We start from the raw sequence: 21447 nt of genomic DNA on the forward strand, positions 1-21447 counted from the left end.
CATGAATTGTTAAGCTTCTTTGGTTTATTTGAATATACATGGAAATGTTGGAAGAGGAGAGACAACAAGTTGAATCAACTATGATATATTGACTGAGACCATAGCTAGAAAAGCCACAGTGAAGTCCAAAGGCACAGAGCTGTGCCACAATACAGCATTAAGTCAGGAGTCCAGAACACAAAGTTCATTGCCAGTGATTAGTTTATACATGCAATACAGTTGAGAAAGCCACACTTCCAAAGTGAAGGGACTAAGTAAGGGAAGGGGAGATATACTATCTAGGTTTGATGAGGCTAGTGTGTGATAAAGATTTTGTGTGTGGTCAGAAGCAGAAAATTAAAAGGTATAAAGAAGGGTCAGAACATGACAAATGGCAAGTTAGGCACTTCATCCCAAGTTAAACTTCACAGATGAATTCATTTTATATTCTAGCTCCAGTTGCTTTTTAACCTTTCTTAGCCAGGAAAAAAAGCAGGACTTTATTCAGGCTGTTCTACTCATATGCCAAAAAGTCTAGAGTAGAAATGGACCATGGTGTGGAGAGCAGTTCCTGGTACTGTGGCTGAAATCAAGGATTGTTTAAAGACTAATGTTCTTGTTTCTGCCACTGTCCACACCCATTGTCTAAATTCTAAACCCTGTTGTTGTCTCCTTGAATAGGCTTGCAATGTCCTGATTTTTAATAGTCTTGTTTAATTCCCTATCCCGTGCTCCACAAACTGCTTTCTTGATTTCAGACCTTTTATTATTGCATTTACAGATCACTTGAATTTTTGGCTTCCTGTCCAAGCAAACTAAGTTCTCTAAGTCCATTCTATTCTTTGGGGTCTTGGTGCATTTTCAGTGAATGCTGTCATCATATCCGATGCAATCATAGGTTGGTGCCTGTCACACATATTGTACTCTGGAGCCTGTCTCAGCTATCTGGGGGTCTCGTGATCCTAGCACTGGATTTGTAGGTTTTGCCACCCGTGTTCCCATGGGCTCCACTGTATTCTCCTCATTTACATCCCTAATGCTGCTTGGGTCTCTTTCTAAGGGAATATGGGGAAAATTAGATAGTACTTTTATTTCAAGTTTGTATTTAGAAATGAAATGCCACAACTTTCCAGGAAAAATAGTTTTATTATCAATCCAGAGGTTCAGAGCCTAAGGAGATTTAAATCTTTCAAATTATATCAGAATGCGATTTTCGGAAAAGTTCATGTATGTTAAAATTACACAAAAAGTCTTTGGTTTAGATTCTGGACTCAAAACATTATAGGCAGATTTTTCACTAATTAAAGCTTTGGCAGGACACTCACAAGTTGTGAGGTATGTGAGAAATTATTCATTGCGTGGGAATGTCTCACGTCTCACTTCTTGTAGGACAACCAGCATTCTTTGACAAACCAAATCAATCTAAACTGTACCTCTCCCCTTATTGTGGCATTTAAAAACCTGCCCACAAATCTAAATGCCCCAAATGGGTCAAAACCACCTTTAATAAGAACCACTGGCATGGATTGTTTAATTTTCAGTTAAACAATTGGGGAGGATCTCACAGAAAATGTGGGTGCTTAAAACCTGAATAAAATCAGCAAGAAGGGTTGACTACTGGGAAGGCATCCACCAGTGTGTGCCACAGGAATGGACCAGATGATGTTCTGTGAGGTCCCTTCTAGCTGTAGAATTCTTACTATTTGTGTCATAAATACAATATAAGATCATTTGTGGATAAATAATCACAGGTAATGGATATTTATATTCAACATATGTATTATGGTTCAAAATTTTAAAGACAGACTCTTCGATTACTAAATATAATTGATAGATGAAGTTCTCTCAAAAATAAACAAAAAATGCAAGAATTAAGATATTTAAAATCTAAGCTTCTAAAAAATAAAGTGTCATGTGGTATTTTAGAATAATGTTAATTCGAACCAAAATTTTGCTATGCTTACTTCAGAACAATAGCATTTGTGATATTAATGAGGACAAATGAAGTCAAGACTGTTTAATTCAAGTTTACCCAATTAAAATAATTAAAACTTTGCATAAGTTTGTATCTTAGTTCTTTCTGAGAAAGGGTTGTAGATACAATCTTTATCTGTCCTCATGTGACTGGTATAATGGATGACGAGTGATCATCTTTGTCTTATGTACTTGAATCCTGAAGGATCTAATATAACCTCTGAGACCAATGCATGTTCAGTAGATAGAGATGTTTATTCTATAAATGAATGTCTTTATGAGATACTTTAGAAAAGATTATGTGAATCAAATCTAAGATTCGTCTATTATAAATAGTTTTAATGTTGAAAAAAAAAACCAATTTATTTGCATTTTTTCCCTAAGCTCTTTTACTCCAGGTAATCTTGCATGGACTGATACATATTTTTTTCTATGTGAACTTCATGAACTAGATGATAGATGGCTGTTAGTAATCATTAAAAGAACAAGTTTCTGTACATCTCATTATCATTCTGCCTGTTCACTTGCCTCATGTTTTTGCTGTTCTTCTTTTTGACAGGGATTCGATAAACAAGTGGATGTGTCATATATTGCCAAACATTACAACATGAGCAAAAGCAAAGTTGACAACCAGTTCTACAGTGTGGAAGTGGGAGACTCAACCTTCACAGTTCTCAAGCGCTACCAGAATCTAAAGCCTATTGGCTCTGGGGCTCAGGGGATAGTTTGGTAAGTGGAATGGATTTGCTGTATTTTTAGACGGAACATACTGTGTGCAACTACTAGACACAAACACACAAATAAACAAAACCCCCAAAATAAATAGCATAATTTGGGAGGGGAAAATAATCCTACTGAAGAAAAAAATAACATTATAAGCATTATGTTTATTACCCACTTGCTAACAATATATACAACTTGGCTTGTGACATGTTTTTTGGTCACAGAAATAAAATTATTCCACTGGAATCATAAAGAAATAAAGAGAACCAGAGATTTCTAGCAGTTGCTAATGTATTTCTTGTTTTATTTGTTGCACAGCAAGAAATGAGGGGACATGTCTTAAGATAACATCAAATAAAACTCCTTACATGCTAGAGAGGAATAAAAGCTATTTCAAATGTTTCTGTGCCTTTTCAAATTCAGTGTTTGAAACTGAGTTACCTATTTAGAAAAAGCAGCATTTTAAAAATGTTTGCCTCATGTTTTCAAAATGGGAAGATTCTGGCCTTCTTAGTAACTATTCTTTTATGACATTTTTGAGTAGCTAATTAAAATTATGACAAATCTAGATCGGAGTTACCTAAGACTCTTGCAAATTTAATATCAGGTTAATTGTTAAGCATTTCTTTTACACAGTTTTAATTTGTAATGTCACAACGAAATGTATTTAATATAAACTTATTAGTAAAATAATTTTTAATCTTTCTGATGGCTCACACAGATAAGTAAAAATTCAGGACACGTACCCTGAATATGTATATTTATATATGTATATTTATTTATAAAGGTTATATATTTATACAATATATTTATTTGTTACTGCTACATTCATAATGTCCATTTAAAAACACAAACACTTTTAAGGGATGAGATGAATTTACAGCAAATCACCATCAACTTAGCTACTTTCTTGTTGATCTTACAGTTCTGTAGGTCAGAAGTCCCACACAGGTTTCATTTTAGCCCAGTGGGGCTAAAATCAAGATGGTGGGAGGCTGGGTTCCTTTCTGGAGGTGCTGGAGGAGAATCTGTTTCGCTGTTCATTTGAATTGTTGACAGATTTCAATTCCTTGCAGTTGTGGTAAAAAAAAAAAGAAAAAAGAAAAAAAAAAGAAAGAAAGAAAGAAAAGAAAGAAAGAAAGAAAGAAAGAAAGAAAAAGAAAGAAAGAAAGAAAGAGAGGTTTAAAATTTAAAATATTTTAAATGTTTTAAAATTTGTGTTTAAATGGCTAAGTTTACGGTGATTTGCTATGCTAGCAATACTAATACACATGTTATAGTAAAGATTCTAATATTAAGACAATTGCTGTAACTCTCCTAAATTTACCAGTGGCAGGACAAAACAGTAGTTTCTGGCTGTCTTTCCTTGATGGAAAATTGTAGAATAGTAACATGAGAAAGTTTTCCTAAGATTCTCAGTCCAGATGCTCAAATATTCGTTGGGAAAGTTTCATTTTCCTTTGAATAGATCTGCCACAGATTTGTGGCAGTGAAAGAAGTACTGTCAGTGAAAGAAAACTGATAGACCTTTAACGACTCAAAAATAGATCCGAAGCAGCATTTTGCTCAGGAAGTTAACAGATTATCACAGAAAGATTTGAACATTTTCTAATAATTTTGTAGTATGTTTCATAGGAATTTTGGACCTTGATTTCTCCTTTCTATAGGGTGGAAATTACCTTTGGCCTTAGACATAGTAACTGCAAAATTTTTTATATTGCCTTTGTCAACTGTAAGCTCATCTACCTCTCTTACATCAAATGCATCCATTCCCAGACATGCTTCTGAAATCCACAGACCTTTTCTATGCGCACAACTGTCAGATTGCATAATATCTTGAATGTTCCATGCAATCCTGAGTATAGTGACTGGTTGAAACAGGAAACTGGGAATATCTGAGATCTCTGATGGACAGACAAACTGAAACATATCATTAATTTATTTTGCCTTATTTTCTTTGTAGTAGAAATAAAACATGGAGGAAAAAATTACGAAACAAATATCATCATTTTTGTCCATGTGTCACCACAAGTAATTTTGCATGTATATGCAAGAGAAATTCTGCTTTTCTTCTTCTTCTTTTTTTTATTATTATACTATAAGTTCGAGGGTACATGTGCATAATGTGCAGGTTTGTTACATATGTATGCTTGTGCCATGTTGGTGTGCTGCACCCATCAACTCATCAGCACCCATCAACTCGTCATTTACATCAGGTATAACTCCCAGTGTAATCCCTCCCCCCTCCTCTCTCCCCATAATAGGCCCCAGTGTGTGATGTTCCCCTTCCCGAGTCCAAGTGATCTCATTGTTCAGTACCCACCTATGAGTGAGAACATGCGGTGTTTGGTTTTCTGTTCTTGTGATAGTTTGCTGAGAATGATGGTTTCCAGCTGCACCCATGTCCCTACAAAGGACACGAACTCATCCTTTTTTATGGCTGCATAGTATTCCATGGTGTATATGTGCCACATTTTCTTAATCCAGTCTGTCACTGATGGACTTTTGGGTTGATTCCAAGTCTTTGCTATTGTGAATAGTGCCACAATAAACATACGTGTGCATGTGTCTTTATGGCAGCATGATTTATAATCCTTTGGGTATATACCCAGTAATGGGATGGCTGGGTCATATGGGACTTCTAGTTCTAGATCCTTGAGGAATCGCCACACTGTTTTCCATAATGGTTGAACTAGTTTACAATCCCACCAACAGTGTAAAAGTGTTCCTATTTCTCCACATCCTCTCCAACAACTGTTGTTTCCTGACTTTTTAATGATTGCCATTCTAACTGGTGTGAGATGGTATCTCATTGTGGTTTTGATTTGCATTTCTCTGATGGCCAGTGATGACGAGCATTTTTTCATGTGTCTGTTGGTTGTATGCATGTCTTCTTATGAGAAATGTCTGTTCATATCCTTTCCCCACTTTTTGATGGGGTTGTTTGTTTTTTTCTTGTAAATTTGTTTGAGTTCTTGTATGTTCTGGATATTTGTCCTCTGTCAGATGAGTAGATTGCAAAAATTTTCTCCCATTCTGTAGGTTGCCTGTTCACTCTTTTGCTGTGCAGAAGCTCTTTAGTTTAATTAGATCCTATTTGTCAATTTTGGCTTTTGTTGTCATTGCTTTTGGTGTTTTAGACATGAAGTCCGTACCCATGCCTATGTCCAGAATGGTATTACCTAGGTTTTTTTCTAGGGTTTTTATGGTGTTAGGTCTCACCATTAAGTCTCTAATCCATCGAATTAATTTTCTTATAAGGGGTAAGGAAAGGATCCAGTTTTAGCTTTCTACTTATGGCTAGCCAATTTTCCTAGCACCATTTATTAAACAGGGAATTCTTCTCCCATTTCTTGTTTTTCTCAGGTTTGTCAAAGATCAGATGGCTGTAGATGTGTGGTATTATTTCTGAGGGCTCTGTTCTGTTCCATTGGACTATATCTCTGTTTTGGTACCAGTACCATGCAGTTGTGGTTACTATAGACTTGTAGTATAGTTTGAAGTCACGTAGCATGTTGCCTCCAGGTTTGTTCTTTTGACTTAGGATTGTCTTGGCAATGTGGGCTCTTTTTTGGTTCCATATGAACTTTAAAGCAGTTTTTTCCAATTCTGTGAAGAAAGTCATTGGTAGCTTGATGGGGATGGCATTGAATCTATAAACAACCTTGGGCAGTATGGCCATTTTCACGATATTGATTCTTCCTATCCATGAGCCTGGTATATTCTTCCATTTGTTTTTGTCCTCTTTTATTTAGTCGAGCAGTGGTTTGTAGTTCTCGTTGAAGAGGTCCTCTGCATCCCTTGTAAGTTGGATTCCTAGGTATTTTATTCTCTTTGAAGGAATTGTGAATGGAAGTTCATTCATGATTTGGCTCTCTTTTTTTCTGTTACTGGTGTATAAGAATGTTTGTGATTTTTGGACATTAATTTTGCATCCTGAGACTTTTCTAAAGTTGCTTATCAGTTTAAGGAGATATTGGGCTGAGATGACGGGGTTTTCTAACTATACAATCATGTCATATGCAAACAGGGACAATTTGACTTCTTCTTTTCCTAACTGAATACCCCTTATTTCTTTCTCTTGCCTGATTGCCCTACCCAGAAATTCCTACACTATGTTGAATAGGAGTGGAGAGAGAGAGCATCCCTGTCTTGTGCCAGTTTTCAAAGAGAATGCTTCCAGTTTTTGCCCATTCAGTATGATATTGGCTGTGGATTTGTTATAAATAGCTCTTATTATTTTGAGGTATGTTCCATCAATACCGAATTTATTGAGAGTTTTTAGCATGAAGGGCTGTTGAATTTTGTCAAAGGCCTTTTCTGCATCTGTTGAGATAATCATGTGGTTTTTGTCTTTGGTTCTGTTTATATGCTGGATAACGTTCATTGATTTGCATATGTTGAACCAGCCTTGCATCCCAGGTATGAAGCCCACTTGATCATGGTGGATAAGCTTTTTGATGTGCTGCTGGATTCGGTTTGCCAGTATTTTATCGAGGATTTTTGCATCAATGTTCATCAGGGATATTGGTCTAAAATTCTCTTTTTTTGTTGTGTCTCTGCCAGGCTTTGTTATCAGGATGATGTTGGCCTCATAAAATGAGTTATGGAGGATTCCCTCTTTTCTATTGATTGGAATAGTTTCAGAAGGAATGATACCAGCCCCTCCTTGTACCTCTGGTAGAATTCGGCTGTGAATCTGTCTGGTCCTGGACTTTTTTTGGTTGGTAGGCTATTAATTATTGCCTCAATTTCAGAGCCTGCTATTGGTCTATTCAGGGATTCAACTTCTTCCTGGTTTAGTCTTGGAAGAGTGGAAGTGTCCAGGAAATTATCCATTCCTTCTAGGTCTTCTAGTTTATTTGCGTAGAGGTGTTTATAGTATTCTCTGATGGTAGTTTGTATTTCTGTGAGATCAGTGGTGATATCCCCTTTATCATTTTTTATTGCATCTATTTGATTCTTCTCTCTTTTCTTCTTTATTAGTCTTGCTAGTGGTTTATCAATTTTGTTGATCTTTTCAAAAAACCAATTCCTGGATTCATTGATTTTTTGGAGGGTTTTTTATGTCTCTATCTCCTTCAGCTCTGCTCTGATCTTAGTTTTTCTTGCCTTCTGCTAGTTTTTGAATGTGTTTGCTCTTGCTTGTCTAGTTCTTTCAATTGTGATGTTAGGGTGTCAATTTTAGATCTTTCCAGCTTTCTCTTGTGGGCATTTAGTGCTATAAATTTCCCTCTACACACTGCTTTAAATGTGTCCCAGAGATTCTGGTATGTTGTATCTTTGTTCTCATTGGTTTCAAAGAACATCTTTATTTCTGCCTTCATTTCATTATGGACCCAGTAGTCATTCAGGAGCAGGTTGTTCATTTTCCATGTAGTTGAGCAGGTTTGATTGAGTTTCTTAGTCCTGAGTTCTAGTTTGATTGCACTGTGATCTGAGAGACAGTTTGTTATAATTTCTGTTCTTGTACATTTGGTGAGGAGTACTTTACTTCCAATTATGTGGTCAATTTTGGAATAAGTGTGATGTGGTGCTGAGAAGAATGTATATTCTGTTGATTTGGGGTGGAGAGTTCTGTAGATGTCTATTAGGTGTGCTTGGTGCAGAGTTGAGTTCAATTCCTGGATATTCGTGTTAACTTTCTGTCTCGTTGATCTGTCTAATGTTGACAGTGGGGTGTTGAAGTCTCCCATTATTATTGTATGGGAGTCTAAGTCTCTTTGTAAGTCTCTAAGGACTTGCTTTATGAATCTGGGTGCTCCTGTATTGGGTGCATATATATTTAGGATAGTTAGCTCTTCCTGTTGAATTGATCCCTTTACCATTATGTAATGGCCTTCTTTGTCTCTTTTGATCTTTGATGGTTTAAAGTCTGTTTTATCAGAGACCAGGATTGCAACCCCTGCTTTTTTTTGTTCTCCATTTGCTTGGTAGATCTTCCTCCATCCGTTTATTTTGAGCCTATGTATGTCTCTGCATGTGAGATGGGTCTCCTGAATACAGCAAAGTGATGGGTCTTGACTCTATCCTATTTGCTAGTCTGTGTCTTTTAATTGGACCATTTAGTCCATTTACATGTAAGGTTAATATTGTTATGTATGAACTTGATCCTGTCATTATAATATTAGCTGGTTATTTTGCTCATTAGTTGATGCAGTTTTTTCCTAGCATCGATGGTCTTTACATTTTGGCATGTTTTTGCAATGGTTGGTACCGGTTGTTCCTTTCCATGTTTAGTGCTTCCTTCAGGGTCTCTTGTAGGGCAGGCCTGGTGGTGACAAAATCTCTTAAGCATTTGCTTGTCTGTAAAGGATTTTGTTTCTCCTTCACTTATGAAACTTAGTTTGGCTGGATATGAAATTCTGGGTTGAAAATTCTTTTCTTTAAAAATGTTGAATGTTGGTCCCCACTCTCTTCTGGCTTGTAGAATTTCTGCTGAGAGATCTGCTGTTAGTCTGATGGGCTTCCCTTTGTGGGTAACCTGATCTTTCTCTCTGGCTGCCCTTAAGATTTTTTCCTTCATTTCAACTTTGGTGAATCTGACAATTATGTGCCTTGGAGTTGCTCTTCTGGAGGAGTATCTTTGTGGCGTTCTCTGTATTTCCTGAATTTGAATGTTAGCCTGCCTTACTAGGTTGGGGAAGTTCTCCTGGATGATATCCTGAAGAGTGTTTTCCAAGTTGGTTCCATTTTCCCCCTCACTTTCAGGCACACCAATCAGACATAGATTTGGTCTTTTCACATAATCCCATATTTCTTGGAGGCTTTGTTTATTTCTTTTTCCTCTTTTTTCCCTAGACTTCTCTTCTCGCTTCATCTCATTCATTTGATCTTCAGTCATTGATACTCTTTCTTCCATTTGATTGAGTCAGTTACTGAAGCTTGTGTATTTGTCACATATTTCTCATGTCATGATTTTTATCCCTCTCAGTTCGTTTATGGCCTTCTCTGCATTGATTATTCTAGTTATCCATTCCTCCATTCTTTTTTCAAGATTTTTAGTTTCTTTGCGCTAGGTACGTAGTTCTTCCTTTAGCTCTGAGAAGTTTGATCGGCTGAAGCCTTTTTCTCTCAACTTGTCAAAGTCATTCTCCGTCCAGCTTTGATCCGTTGCTGGCGATGAGCTGCGTTCCTCTGGAGGGGGAGATGCACTCTGAGTTTTTGAATTTCCAGCTTTTCTGCACTGCTTTTTCCCCATCTTTGTGGTTTCATCTGCCTTTGGTCTTTGATAACGGTGACGTACTGATGGGATTTTGTTGTGGGTGTCCTTTCTGTTTGTTAGTTTTCCTTCTAACAGTCAGGACCCTCAACTGTAGGTCTGTTGGAGATGGCTTGAGGTCCACTCCAGTCCCTGTTTGCCTGGGTATCAGCAGCGGAGGCTGCAGAAGATAGAATATTGCTGAACAGCGAGTGTTGCTGTCTAATTCTTGTTCTGGAAGCTTCGTCTCAGCGGTGTACCCTGCCGTGTGAGGTGAGAGGTGTTGGTCTGCACCTAGTGGGGGATGTCTCCCAGTTAGGCTACTCAGGGTTCAGGAACCCACTTGAGCAGGCAGTCTGTCCATTCTCAAATCTCAACTGCTGTGCTGGGAGATCCACTGCTCTCTTCAAAGCTGTCAGACAGGGTCATTTACATCTGCAGAGGTTTCTGCTGCTTTTTGTTTAGCTATGCCCTGTCCCCAGAGGTGATGTCTACAGAGACAGGCAGGCCTCCTTGAGCTGAGGTGGGCTCCACCCAGTTCGCGTTTCCTGGCAGCTTTATTTACCTACTTAAGCCTCAGCAATGGTGGGCGCCCCTCCCCCAGCCTCGCTGCTGCCTTGCAGTCAGATCTCAGACTGCTGCTAGCAATGAGGGAGGCTCTGTGGGTTTGGGACCCTCCTGTCCAGATGTGGGATATAATCTCCTGGTGTGCCATTTGCTAAGACCCTTGGTAAAGCGCAGAATTAGGGTGGGAGTTAACTGATTTTCCAGGTGTTGTGTATCTCTGTTTCCTTTGGCTAGCAAAAGGGATTCCCTTCCCCATTGCACTTCCTAGGTGAGGCGATGGCTCGCCCTGCTTCAGCTCTCGCTGGTTGGGCTGCACCAGCTGACCAGCACCGATTGTCCAGCATTCGCCAGTGAGATGAACCCGGTACCTCAGTTGAAAATGCAGAAATCACCCGTCCTCTGTGTCACTCACTCTGGGAGCTGGAGGCTGGAGCTGCTCCTAATCAGCCATCTTGCACCGGGGACCGAAATTCTGCTTTTCAAGCATAAGTATTGGCATACAGATACCTATTATGTCACAGAATCTCCATCCTCCTAACTTGGTTGAAATGGAGTCTCGTTTCTACTGTTCTGGTTACCTTAAACTTGCTATTGTGTTCTTACAATCTTTTCCCCCTCTTTAGACTATTTTATTTCTTACTTATCAGCATGGGGAAAATGGTAATACTAAAATATCTTCAAAAGAAATTATTACTATACTATATTTCATTTACCATGGATAGGTCAAAAATGTCAATGTTGAGCACAATTAAACAAAAGTTGATATGAAATATTTGGGAAAAATGAAAATTTTCCTTCTGCCTTTGAGGGAAAGGAAAGATTATCTGTTGAGGCAGAAGCAATGAGAATTTTTCTGCTTCACTGTGTGAGCTGAGAAGTTTTCTACAGCCGCGTAGGCGGGGAATTGTAGAATAATCTGTAAGATGAGTTTTTAGCAACAGTGGTCAGGATCCAGAAGAGCAAATCATTTCAGAACATTTTTCCAATTGTCAGAAGAGGGTCTCATTAGTGTTTTTTTTTTTTTTTTCTGTTACCAACTCCAGAACAAAAACAAGCATGGGAAGAAATCAACAGTAGGGGTTTCATTGTCTTCATTCACATCCATCCTGCTGTTTCTTGCCAAGCCAAGGAACACTTTCTCATTTCTCTTTCTAAAGATGATTCAAACGGACAGCCAAAGTGGTGGCAAAAGTTAACAACTAAGTTTAGCAGAGACGACTTGCCAAGGTTAGTCTGCCCTTTAACTGAAAAGAGCTGATTGTATAGTTTTAAATGAAAGGAAGTGAAGCCACATTATTTCCTTCTTGGTGGTGTTACACACCATCAGCTTGTAAGTTGTCACAATTCAATTTCACAAGGTGATGTTAGGCAGGATATTTACAGCAAACTGTAAGATTAATACGGATAAAATCATAGAATTGTAAAATATCTGTGCCATGAAAATTAAGTATTTAAAAATAATATGATACATTTTATGTTAACCAAACTTTAAAAAAATTCCACTTAGAGCTAGAGGATGGCATTTAATTAAAGTTGAAATAATCATAGTTTTAAGATGCCCTGGAAATAATCCAATGGATTAGTTTATCTTAAATGGAATATATATCTATATATATGTATACATACAGTAGTCCCCCCATATTTGTGGTTTAGCTTTCTGTGGTTTCAGTTACACATGATCAAATAGGATACGAAATTATTAAACGGAAAATTCCAGAAATACTTTGTAAGTTTTAAATCATACACCATTCTGAAATCTTGCCCTGTCTCACTCTATCTCATCCCATCCTTCTGGGGATGTGAGCCATCCCTTTGTGTAGCATATCCAGGCTGTCTATGATACATCTGTTAGTTATTTAGTGGCAGTCTCAGTTATCAGAGCAACTGTTGCAATATTGCAGCGCTTGTGTTCAAATTATTCTTATTTTAATTAATAATGGCTCCCAAATACAAATTAGTGATGCAGGCAATTTGGATGTGGTAAAGTGCTTCCTTTAAGTTAAAATGTCAAAGTTCTCAACTTAATGAGGAAAGAACCAAAATCTTATGCTGAGATTGCTAATGTCTTCAGAAAGAATGAATCTTCTACTTGTGAAATTTGAACAGTATGTTATTGCAGTTGTTCTATTTATTATTCTTGTCAATCCCCTACTATGCTTACTTTATAAATTAAGCTTTATCATAGGCATATAGGTGTAGGAAAAAACATAGTATATATAGAGTTCGCTATTATCCAGTTTCAGACATCTGCTGGGGGTCTTGAATGTATCTGCTTCAGATAAGGGGGTACTACTGTAATGAATATGTAATACCAATATATGATTATTATATATTATATATGCATACATATTAATCCAGTGGGTTAGTTTATCTTTATTGGTTATGTGTCATATATGTTATTTTAAATATATATATGATACATTAGGATATATATCTTTTTGTTTTACACAAAAATTTGAAAAATCATTTCTGGTGAATGTCCTTCAATAAGTGGTCTACAGTAACAAGACTATGCAGATTTTAAGATATAAATTGCCAGGCATGTTCAGCAGAACCTCGGGTTTTCACATATTCTTCTTTGAAAAAAGTTCCCCCTTTTTAATGTGCTCATTTTCATTTAAAAAAAGACACTATTTACTCCTATGTGTTTAGCAGCTTTTTCCATTTTAGTGATGAATTTAATTTACTCCATCTGCACTCTGATTTAATCACCCTTGAACTAATAACATCCTTCCACAAAATGATTGGAAAAGGTTGGGAACATCTTCCCTAAGGGGTTGGTAAATATGCACCAGAACAAAAGTGATTAAAACTTGGCCATGTTAGGGTGCATGACAGAAAGGCATTTAATATATATTTCTTGCTGATAAAAATTAGGACAAAAATTGATGAAGTAAGTTCTCAGGGTTCTGTTAAAAATGTACATATTTAAATATTATAGATTCAATGGCCAGTACTTTGAGATACCTTATATTATCATCTGTAGTAATTATAGTTACTAATAAACTTATGTCCAACAAATAATTTTTTTCCCATTGTGGTTTATCAATGATAGTTTTTAACTTTCAGTCTTTCAGAATCTAGGTTTATTCATCTATAAAATGGAGATAATATTATCTCATAGGGCTCAAGAGATGACAAAACAAGCTGGCTACAAAAAATTGCTTTATAAATCTGAAATTGTCGTGACTTTTAGTAGATTAAAGAAAGGTGGGCTTATGATACTTTTTCTTAACAATGGAAAATTGTAAAGGTCAGTACATGTAACCTAGGAAAATGACTGATTGTAACAGTTGCTTCGTCATCACATTTTGTATATTATATACATATTACAGTTAAGAACATGGGATTTAATAAAATAACTTTACTAATACCCCATCATGGAGGCTGGGAAAGAAGCATTTGAACTTTTTTTCTCCCTATCTTTCATCCAGGGCTTCAGTTAACTAGTATTATTTACAATATGTTAGTTGTAAACATTAGTTTTTAAATCCACAACACGATTTCACAGGCCCAGCTAACCATCTTTAAGCACAGAATATGGATGGGAGCGTTTTATGGTTATGAGGTTGGTGACATGAAGAGAGATGGGTAAGATCATCCAGAGGGTTTTCCAAAGCATTACGCTTCCTCAGTAACACAAAAGAGATTTGATCAATGGACCCCAGATGATTTTATTTTGTTTCTGCAAACATCACTCAAGCTCTTGTGGCACATTTCTCTTAAGAGTTTCTAATGAGCCATTACGCGAAATGACGCAGATTTAATCACACATTTCCATTCAGCCCCTGACCAGTGGAAATGATTATCCTCTCATGTACATCTGGAATGTCGGTCATATTCTTCCATCCCTGGCATTTTCCATTAATTTTAAAATTTCAGACCCTTAATTGCAACCTCCTTGAAATAAGGAACATTGAGTTTCAAATACTGTCTTTTATACGTGCAGCAAGTTTAAGGTGGTGATGGCCCAGTGGAATAGGACAGAATTAGACACTGTATTCTTCCACATTTTGCTGTTCTTCTAGGCCTCTTTTCATAATACAGGCCGCAAATATTTATTTACCAGATTTCTCAATTGATCAATAAGACAGGTAAATGTCATTTTTTTTCCTTTACCAAGAAAATGTGGTATTTTGAAAAACAATGTGTAGTTATATTTGGCTTTGGAATGTATTGTGGACATTTATTCTGAATTCTGTTATTCTTCAGTTAATTTGTAATTAACTTACATAACTGATAGCAAGAGTTTGTAGCCTGGAAGCACTTTTCTTGGCAGATTTGAAAAATAGTCATTTAAATTTCCATAGATAATTATTCACTTACAGATCACTGAGTCTTTTCTGTAAATCATTTGTTGATATAAATGCTAATGTCCCTATTAGAAGAAATAATTAGTAAATACATTATTTATTTTTCAGTTTCAACTTCCATCCTAAAGATTAAATAGTTAAGTGATGCTGGTTCTCATTTTTTTTAGAACTTGTCTTTTAGGGCGTCAGTGGATATTTTCATTGCCAAAGTAAAATCAGTTTTAGTCCATATGCTATTTTTTCAGATTAATCCTGATTGTTAGGATTAAAGTGTCCCATGGTTATGTTAAAAAGTAACCTATAGCCCAAATGTAAATATCTAACAAGTTAATCCATCACCATCCAGTGCATCTTGGAAAAGCCAGAATTTCTGACAGAAAGGAGGCAGTTTGATCAGTTAAATTAAATTGTGCTAAAAAAAGATGGCGATGGCTGTCCCTCAGATTCTGGGAAGCATTCTCATTTACTGCTCTAAGAGACCTGTGCATTCCATCTGTAGATAAGGTGGCTTTGTTTTTTTTTGTTTGTTTGTTTGTTTGTTTTTAAAGATAGTAGGTATGTGTTATAAATTTTGTAACTAAAAATACCAAGGCTTAGAGGAGCTTTTTATAAAGCTCAGAGGGGAGGTAGTTGGCCCTTCTCTCTACTAAGTCATGCTTCTGGCCTGTTACAGCATCACTTTCTGTTTATAGAGTCTGAGCTGTCTTGCTAATCATGGATTTGAATGTGGGGGCTAAGGACAAAGGAAGACATCTTTTAGTTTGGAAGATGGAGTGACAGCCCTATCATTCCCTTTGTGGGTTTTTAGTTTGGAAGATAGAGTGACAGCCCTATCCTTCCCTCTGTGTGCTCTCTGTCTCTCCTGTGATGGGATTTAAATGTACCTAAAATATTTGACCTTGTCAAGTAAGTTTCACTTTACATGTCCAAAGTTATGAATCCAGCATTGAGCCATTGCATTTTAAGCTTCTGTGTATGATGGGAGAGTCTAAATTATCATCAGGGAATGCACTTAGTCACTTCATTTGATGTGCAGTTTCTTTTATTTAAATACACGTACCTTAGGGTTCTTGTGCTATGCTCTTCTTCATTTCTATTCTTCTTTATTTGTTATCATTGAAAACATTTTTCACAGATTTTAATATGTACATTCATAAAATCAAGATTTCACTCTCAATCCAGGGAGATGCAACTCCAAATATATTTTTTAAAGTTTCCCTTTGGGTTCACCAAGGACATCAGAATATGGATGGGAAGTGTGCACCCTGCACAAGAGCACTGAGATGAGGGACTTGTATGGGCTGAACTCCAGCCTGGGCTCTACCTGTGGACCCTGATACATGATCACCTCCGCCTTGAGGAGCTGCTTTTCCTCAAATCCACACCAGATGGGTTAGCAGCAAATATTGAACAAATGAACTTTAGATTTGAAATGACCCTGACAGAAACTCAGTTTAACTAGCAAAAATATAAGTTGGAAAAGAATTAGTGTACAGAAGATCTAATACATCTAGGATGTTAAATAATTCACTGGCATGATGATTTAAGACACCTGAAGAAAATGAAAATAATCAGGGAGCAGAGGAAAATTAGAAGCCAAATTGTTGTCATGTTAACATTATCCCTCCTCTTCAGTGACCCTGCTTCTCTCATCCTTTTTCCCTCCCTACATCTTTTTATGGACATCTCTCTTTCAAGGCCTCCCTGTTCTCTGAGACTGTCACACTCCTGCTGCATTAACCTTTTCCCTGTCTAGCCAGGAACCGTGAAGAGTGATTTCAGACACTCTCAGATGCTCTTTATTTTCTCACCTCCTTGTCCTCTGCAGCTTTGTTTTCCAAACTCTCATCCGGATCAGCCCAAGTGGCTGTTTTCTCTGCTCCTGCTGGAAGGCTGAGCCCAGCTGGAGGAATGATATAATCACACTGATTTCCTCCATTATAAGTTTATGAGCTTCATCCTCAGCTGGGCCCTTGTTCCTGCTCAGCAACAATTTTGCATATATGTCTCGTCAGCTCCCTAGCCATTTCCCAAGGTGGCTGTTACAATCCTTTTACAGCTTTCATGAAAGCTCCCAATTCCACTTCACCAGCAGCATTCTTTACAGAAGGTCTTACCTCCTACTTCCCCGAGAAAACAGATGGACTCAGGCATGTAAACTCTCAATTTCCCCTTCAACCTCCTAACCTTTGTCATCTCCAGTCTTCCTTGCCCAGTTAGTTCCTTCATGAGGAGTACCATCAGGCTGGCCTCCCACCTGTGTTCTTGATTCCATCTCCACCCATTAGGACCTATTAGTTTTTGTCAGTCTTGCATTGACTGATGCTTCTTCTCCCCTGCCTATGGATGACCTCTCACCAAATTCTCATCCACAAAAAAGTTATTTAGAACGTGCCTACCCCTCAAACAACCCCTCTTTCTCTCCTTCCCTTATCATCACACTTCTTGATAGTCTGAAGTTAATGCCTCCACATACCTTTTCAGTCCTCATTTTACAAGCAGTTCCAATTCTATCACCATTACCCCTGTGGAGGAGGATGCTCTGGGAAGGCAACCATCCACCTCCTAAGTGGCTAATCCATTGGCTTCTTTTTAAGCTCTCATTTTATTATTATTATTTTTATTTCAATGGCTTGTAAAGTACAAGTGGGTTTTTGTGTTATATGGATGAATTATATAGTGGTGAATTCTGAGATTTTAGTGCACCCATCACCCAAGTAGTGTACATTTTACCTAACGTGTAGCTTTTTATCCCTGGACCCCCTTTTACCCTTTTTCTCCTGAGTCTCCAAAGTCCATTATGTCACTCTGTATACCTTTGTGTACTCACAGCTTAACTTCCACTTTTAAGTAAGAACATACAGTATTTGGTTTAACATTCCTATGTTCCTTCACTTAGAATAATGGCCTTCAGCTCCATTGAAGTTGCAGCAAAAGACATTTCTTTCCTTTTAATGGCTGAGTGGTATTCCATGGTATATATACCACATTTTCTTTATCTACCTATCAGTCAATAGGCACTTAGGTTGGTTTACGTCTTTGCAATTATGAATTCTTTGGCTCTAATATCTGGAAATGTTAAATATCCAATTCTTTTTGAATTTTATATTCTTTTGAATTTTAAGCTAAGAATTTTAAAAATCTATGGCTCGTTTGGAATGAGATGGACTGGCCCGCATATCGAGGGCTGTGTAAGGCCGTGGTTAGAGTGCAGACTCTGAGATCCTGGCTCCCTCTTACCTGTGTAGGATCTCAGGAACTTTATCTGAAGATGGAGCAGGAAGAAATAAATATGTATGTATAGAATTGCTGTTAAAGCAAACTAAATTAGTTAATACAGTGCCTGGATTTACTTAGAAGTCAATGCCTGTTAGTTTTCATTATTGTAGCTGGCCTGGGTTATGGCCAAGTTCTAAGACGTTGGTTTGATTAGGGAACTGTCTTTTCTAGTTCAGTGTTCAGAATGCCAGTAAAATAATCCAATCCAGGCTGGGTGCGGTGACTCACGCCTGTAATCCTAGCACTTTGGCAGGCCAAGGCGGGTGGATCACCTGAGGTCAGGCATTCAAGACCAGCCTGGCTAACATGGCGAAACCTGTATCTACTAAAAAATACAAAACTTAGCCAGGCGTGGTGGTGGGTGCCTGAAATCCCAGCTACTAGGGGGGCTGAGGCAGGAGAATCACTTGAACCTGGGGAGCGGAGACGCAGTGAGCCGAGATTATGGCACTTCATTCCAGCCTGGGCAAAAGAACGAAACTCCATCCAAAATAAATAAATAAATAAATAAATAAATAAATCCAATCCAATCCAAAGCTACTGAGGCCAAGATTTGAATTGGTGGCCAGAGCAAAAGGAGCCAGAAAGACAGGTACTAATTTTCAAGCCTAATTAGAATGAGATTCTAAATGAGAGAAGGAAGGCAAAAGCCAAGAACCAGGCCAGAACTGGATCTAAGTGGGAGAAATTTGGGAACAATGGAATAAATCTAGCACAAATGTCATGAATATTATTGGCTGGTGGGTGAGTGTTAGTGCTATTAGACTAGGTTGAAGCCAACTGTTTCCTGGTGCCCTCCTACCTCTATGGTCAATCATTATCTAACCCTTTTATTGATCATCTATCTCTATCCTTCAAATATTTGTATTTTAAAAGTGTTCTTCCTCCTTTGGGCTTGCATTTTTCACAGTTCAATGCCTGATGTCTTCTGTCTTTCGGCTATACTTTACTTCTAAGCTCTTGGTCCATGAATTATTTCTGTACTCTTATCTCCTTCAGATTCCTCCACAGATATCTGAAATTCAGCATGCTCAATATAATTTTATGATCATCTACTCAAACTTGCCCTTCATGATGTATTCCTTATTTGAGGATTGCTATTCCTTCAGTTGCCTCGGTTAAAAATTACGGAGTCATAGTTTCCTTCTTTCTCTTTCCAGATTGAGTCTAATTGTTTCTATTTCTGAAACATCCCTTCCTTCCATTTCGACTGCCTTTTCCAGGTCTTCATTATACCCCACTGGGCTATCATCTTGGGTAGTTAACTGATGTCCCTTTCCCCTCCTTATCTCTTCCTCTCCTAGTCCATCTTCCATACTGCTTATGGGTAAAGTTGCTTACACAATAAAATTCAAATATTTTGGAAGGGCATACTAGTCATTGTTCTCAAATGTGCTGGCCACTTTTATGCTTTGGATATTTATATGAAGTTATTTTCTTTCACCTGAATGCTCTTGACATGCTTGCCATTTTCCCTGGGAATCCCTGGGAAATTGCTACTCATCTTCACATTTCAGTTATTGGGTCACCTTTTCTGCAAAGTCTTAAGTCACCTTTTCTACGGCTCAGCAAAAGTAATTGCCCTCTCATCTGTATTATTATGACATGTTATACTTAGATCTCTTTGGGAACCCTTTGTATTTTTATTGCTATTAAAATCTGTGTCTGCTGCTAGATGATGATCTCCTTGGGACAAGGATTCTGACTTTTTCATCCTTATAGTCTGAAGATTTCAAAAAGTGCTTGTTGCATAATGGAAACACCTTTAATGTTAACTATTAAATTTATCAATACTGTAATGTGTACATTTGAATGTGTATATACTATGTATCAGATAAATAGTATGATCTACTAATTTCAGGAGTAATACATCAAATCATAAAATGTACTAATAACAGAGGCTAGCATCAGCTGTAGGATATAGATACTGTTGTATGCAAACATCAATCCAATAATTAGAATAATTCTAACTTTCTCTTAAATTATGCTTTGGCTAATCTGAAGAATGAGTTAGTAATATGAAAATTGATTTTTCAAATCATTTGTTAAATACTATACCAATTTAAATCTGATTTGATAATATTAAATATCACAGATATATGGCAAATTTTAAAAGAATCATTAAAGAGTACAATCTAAGGACCTGATACAAATTTACTAAAGTATTCTTTCACATTTTGGTGTCGATGTAAGAGAGATGATATAGTCACTATAAATTAATATTTATGGTATCCTTACATAATGTATAACATTAGTATCATAAGTTGGGGAAATAAGACATGAATGTCATTGATACAGCTAAACTCAGTATTGGAAGTATATTTATTAGTGCCTTGCACGTGAGGAGCATTACTAGATTTAAAAGAGAATGAAGAGATGAAAAAAAATGCAAATGATGATGGTTGTCAAGATTCATTGTTTGTAAACTGAAATAGAGGAAAAAGACATTTGGGAGACTGAGGCAGGCAGATCGCTTGAGCCTGAAGGAATTTGAGACCAGCCTGGGAAACATGGCAAAACCCCATCTCCATCAACAAAAACAAAAATTAGCCAGGCATGGTGGCATGTGCCTGTGGTGTCAGTGACTCCTATGGCTGAGGTGGGAGGATCCCTTGTGCCCAGGAGGCGGAGGTTGCAGTGAGCCATGATTGTGCTACTGTACTCCAGCCTGGCAGACAGAGTGAGACACTGTTTCAAAAAAAAAAAAAAAAGGAAAAATATATTAATCAAAACAAAATAAAAAATACTGAGATAGCTCATAAATGCACTTTCCTTCAGTAGATATTTATTGAGTTACTGACTCAGAAACTGGGCTGTGTCATAGTGATATAAAGTTGAATGGAAAGGATCAAAGATCCTGCCATCTAATCAAGAGATCGACGTAATACATAAATGCCATCGCTAGTTTATGTATTGGGCTAGTTTCTTCACATCCTTCAGCTCATATACATTGGTTAGGATAATTTTGGCTGCTGTGACAAATCGACCAACAGAAAATGATAGAAGCTCAAACATAATAGAAGTGTTCTTCTCATTTATCAGGTGGAGGTGGGAGTAGATAGGGGAAAGATTTCTGTTCTATTCAGTGAGCTGAGGAGAGAGACTGATGAAAGCTCTGGCATATTCTTCTTGTAATGTGTAAGGGCTCCAAACAGCCAGAAACACAGAGCCACTTCTGTGGGCCAGGCCTGGAAGTGGTGTGTTTACCTTTTGCTCACATTCCACCTACTAGAACTCGGTTAAGTAGCCACAACCTAACTGCACAGGAGGCTGGAAATGTCATCTAGTTGAGCTCTGGCCCAAGAAAAGGAAGAAGATTAGCATTTTGTAGTCTTTGCCCTCTCTGAAATGTCTATCATCCTCCTAAATCCAGTGCCAGTACCCCTCTGACCAGCTTCTACATAACTTTGT

General features: G+C 37.5%; 1 protein-coding gene across 7 annotated transcripts in view; it reads left to right on the forward strand.

Moving 5' to 3' along the window:
• Window positions 1–21447, forward strand: part of MAPK10 (mitogen-activated protein kinase 10) — a 358682-nt gene that overhangs the window by 216023 nt on the left and 121212 nt on the right. For 6 of the 7 annotated variants that reach the window (XM_030921036.1, XM_010370610.2, XM_010370612.2 and 3 more), the window contains one exon: window positions 2513–2682. Coding sequence is in view for 6 of the 7 variants with exons in the window: in XM_010370610.2 (XP_010368912.1) it covers window positions 2513–2682 (170 nt within the window). In the remaining variant the exon portion in view is untranslated. Of the gene's footprint in view, window positions 1–2512; window positions 2683–21447 lie in introns of those variants that run through there. The other variant, XM_030921026.1, reaches the window with a different exon arrangement.

This window comes from Rhinopithecus roxellana, chromosome 2 (genome assembly GCF_007565055.1).
Source record: "Rhinopithecus roxellana isolate Shanxi Qingling chromosome 2, ASM756505v1, whole genome shotgun sequence".
In the NCBI taxonomy this organism is placed as follows: domain Eukaryota; kingdom Metazoa; phylum Chordata; class Mammalia; order Primates; family Cercopithecidae; genus Rhinopithecus; species Rhinopithecus roxellana.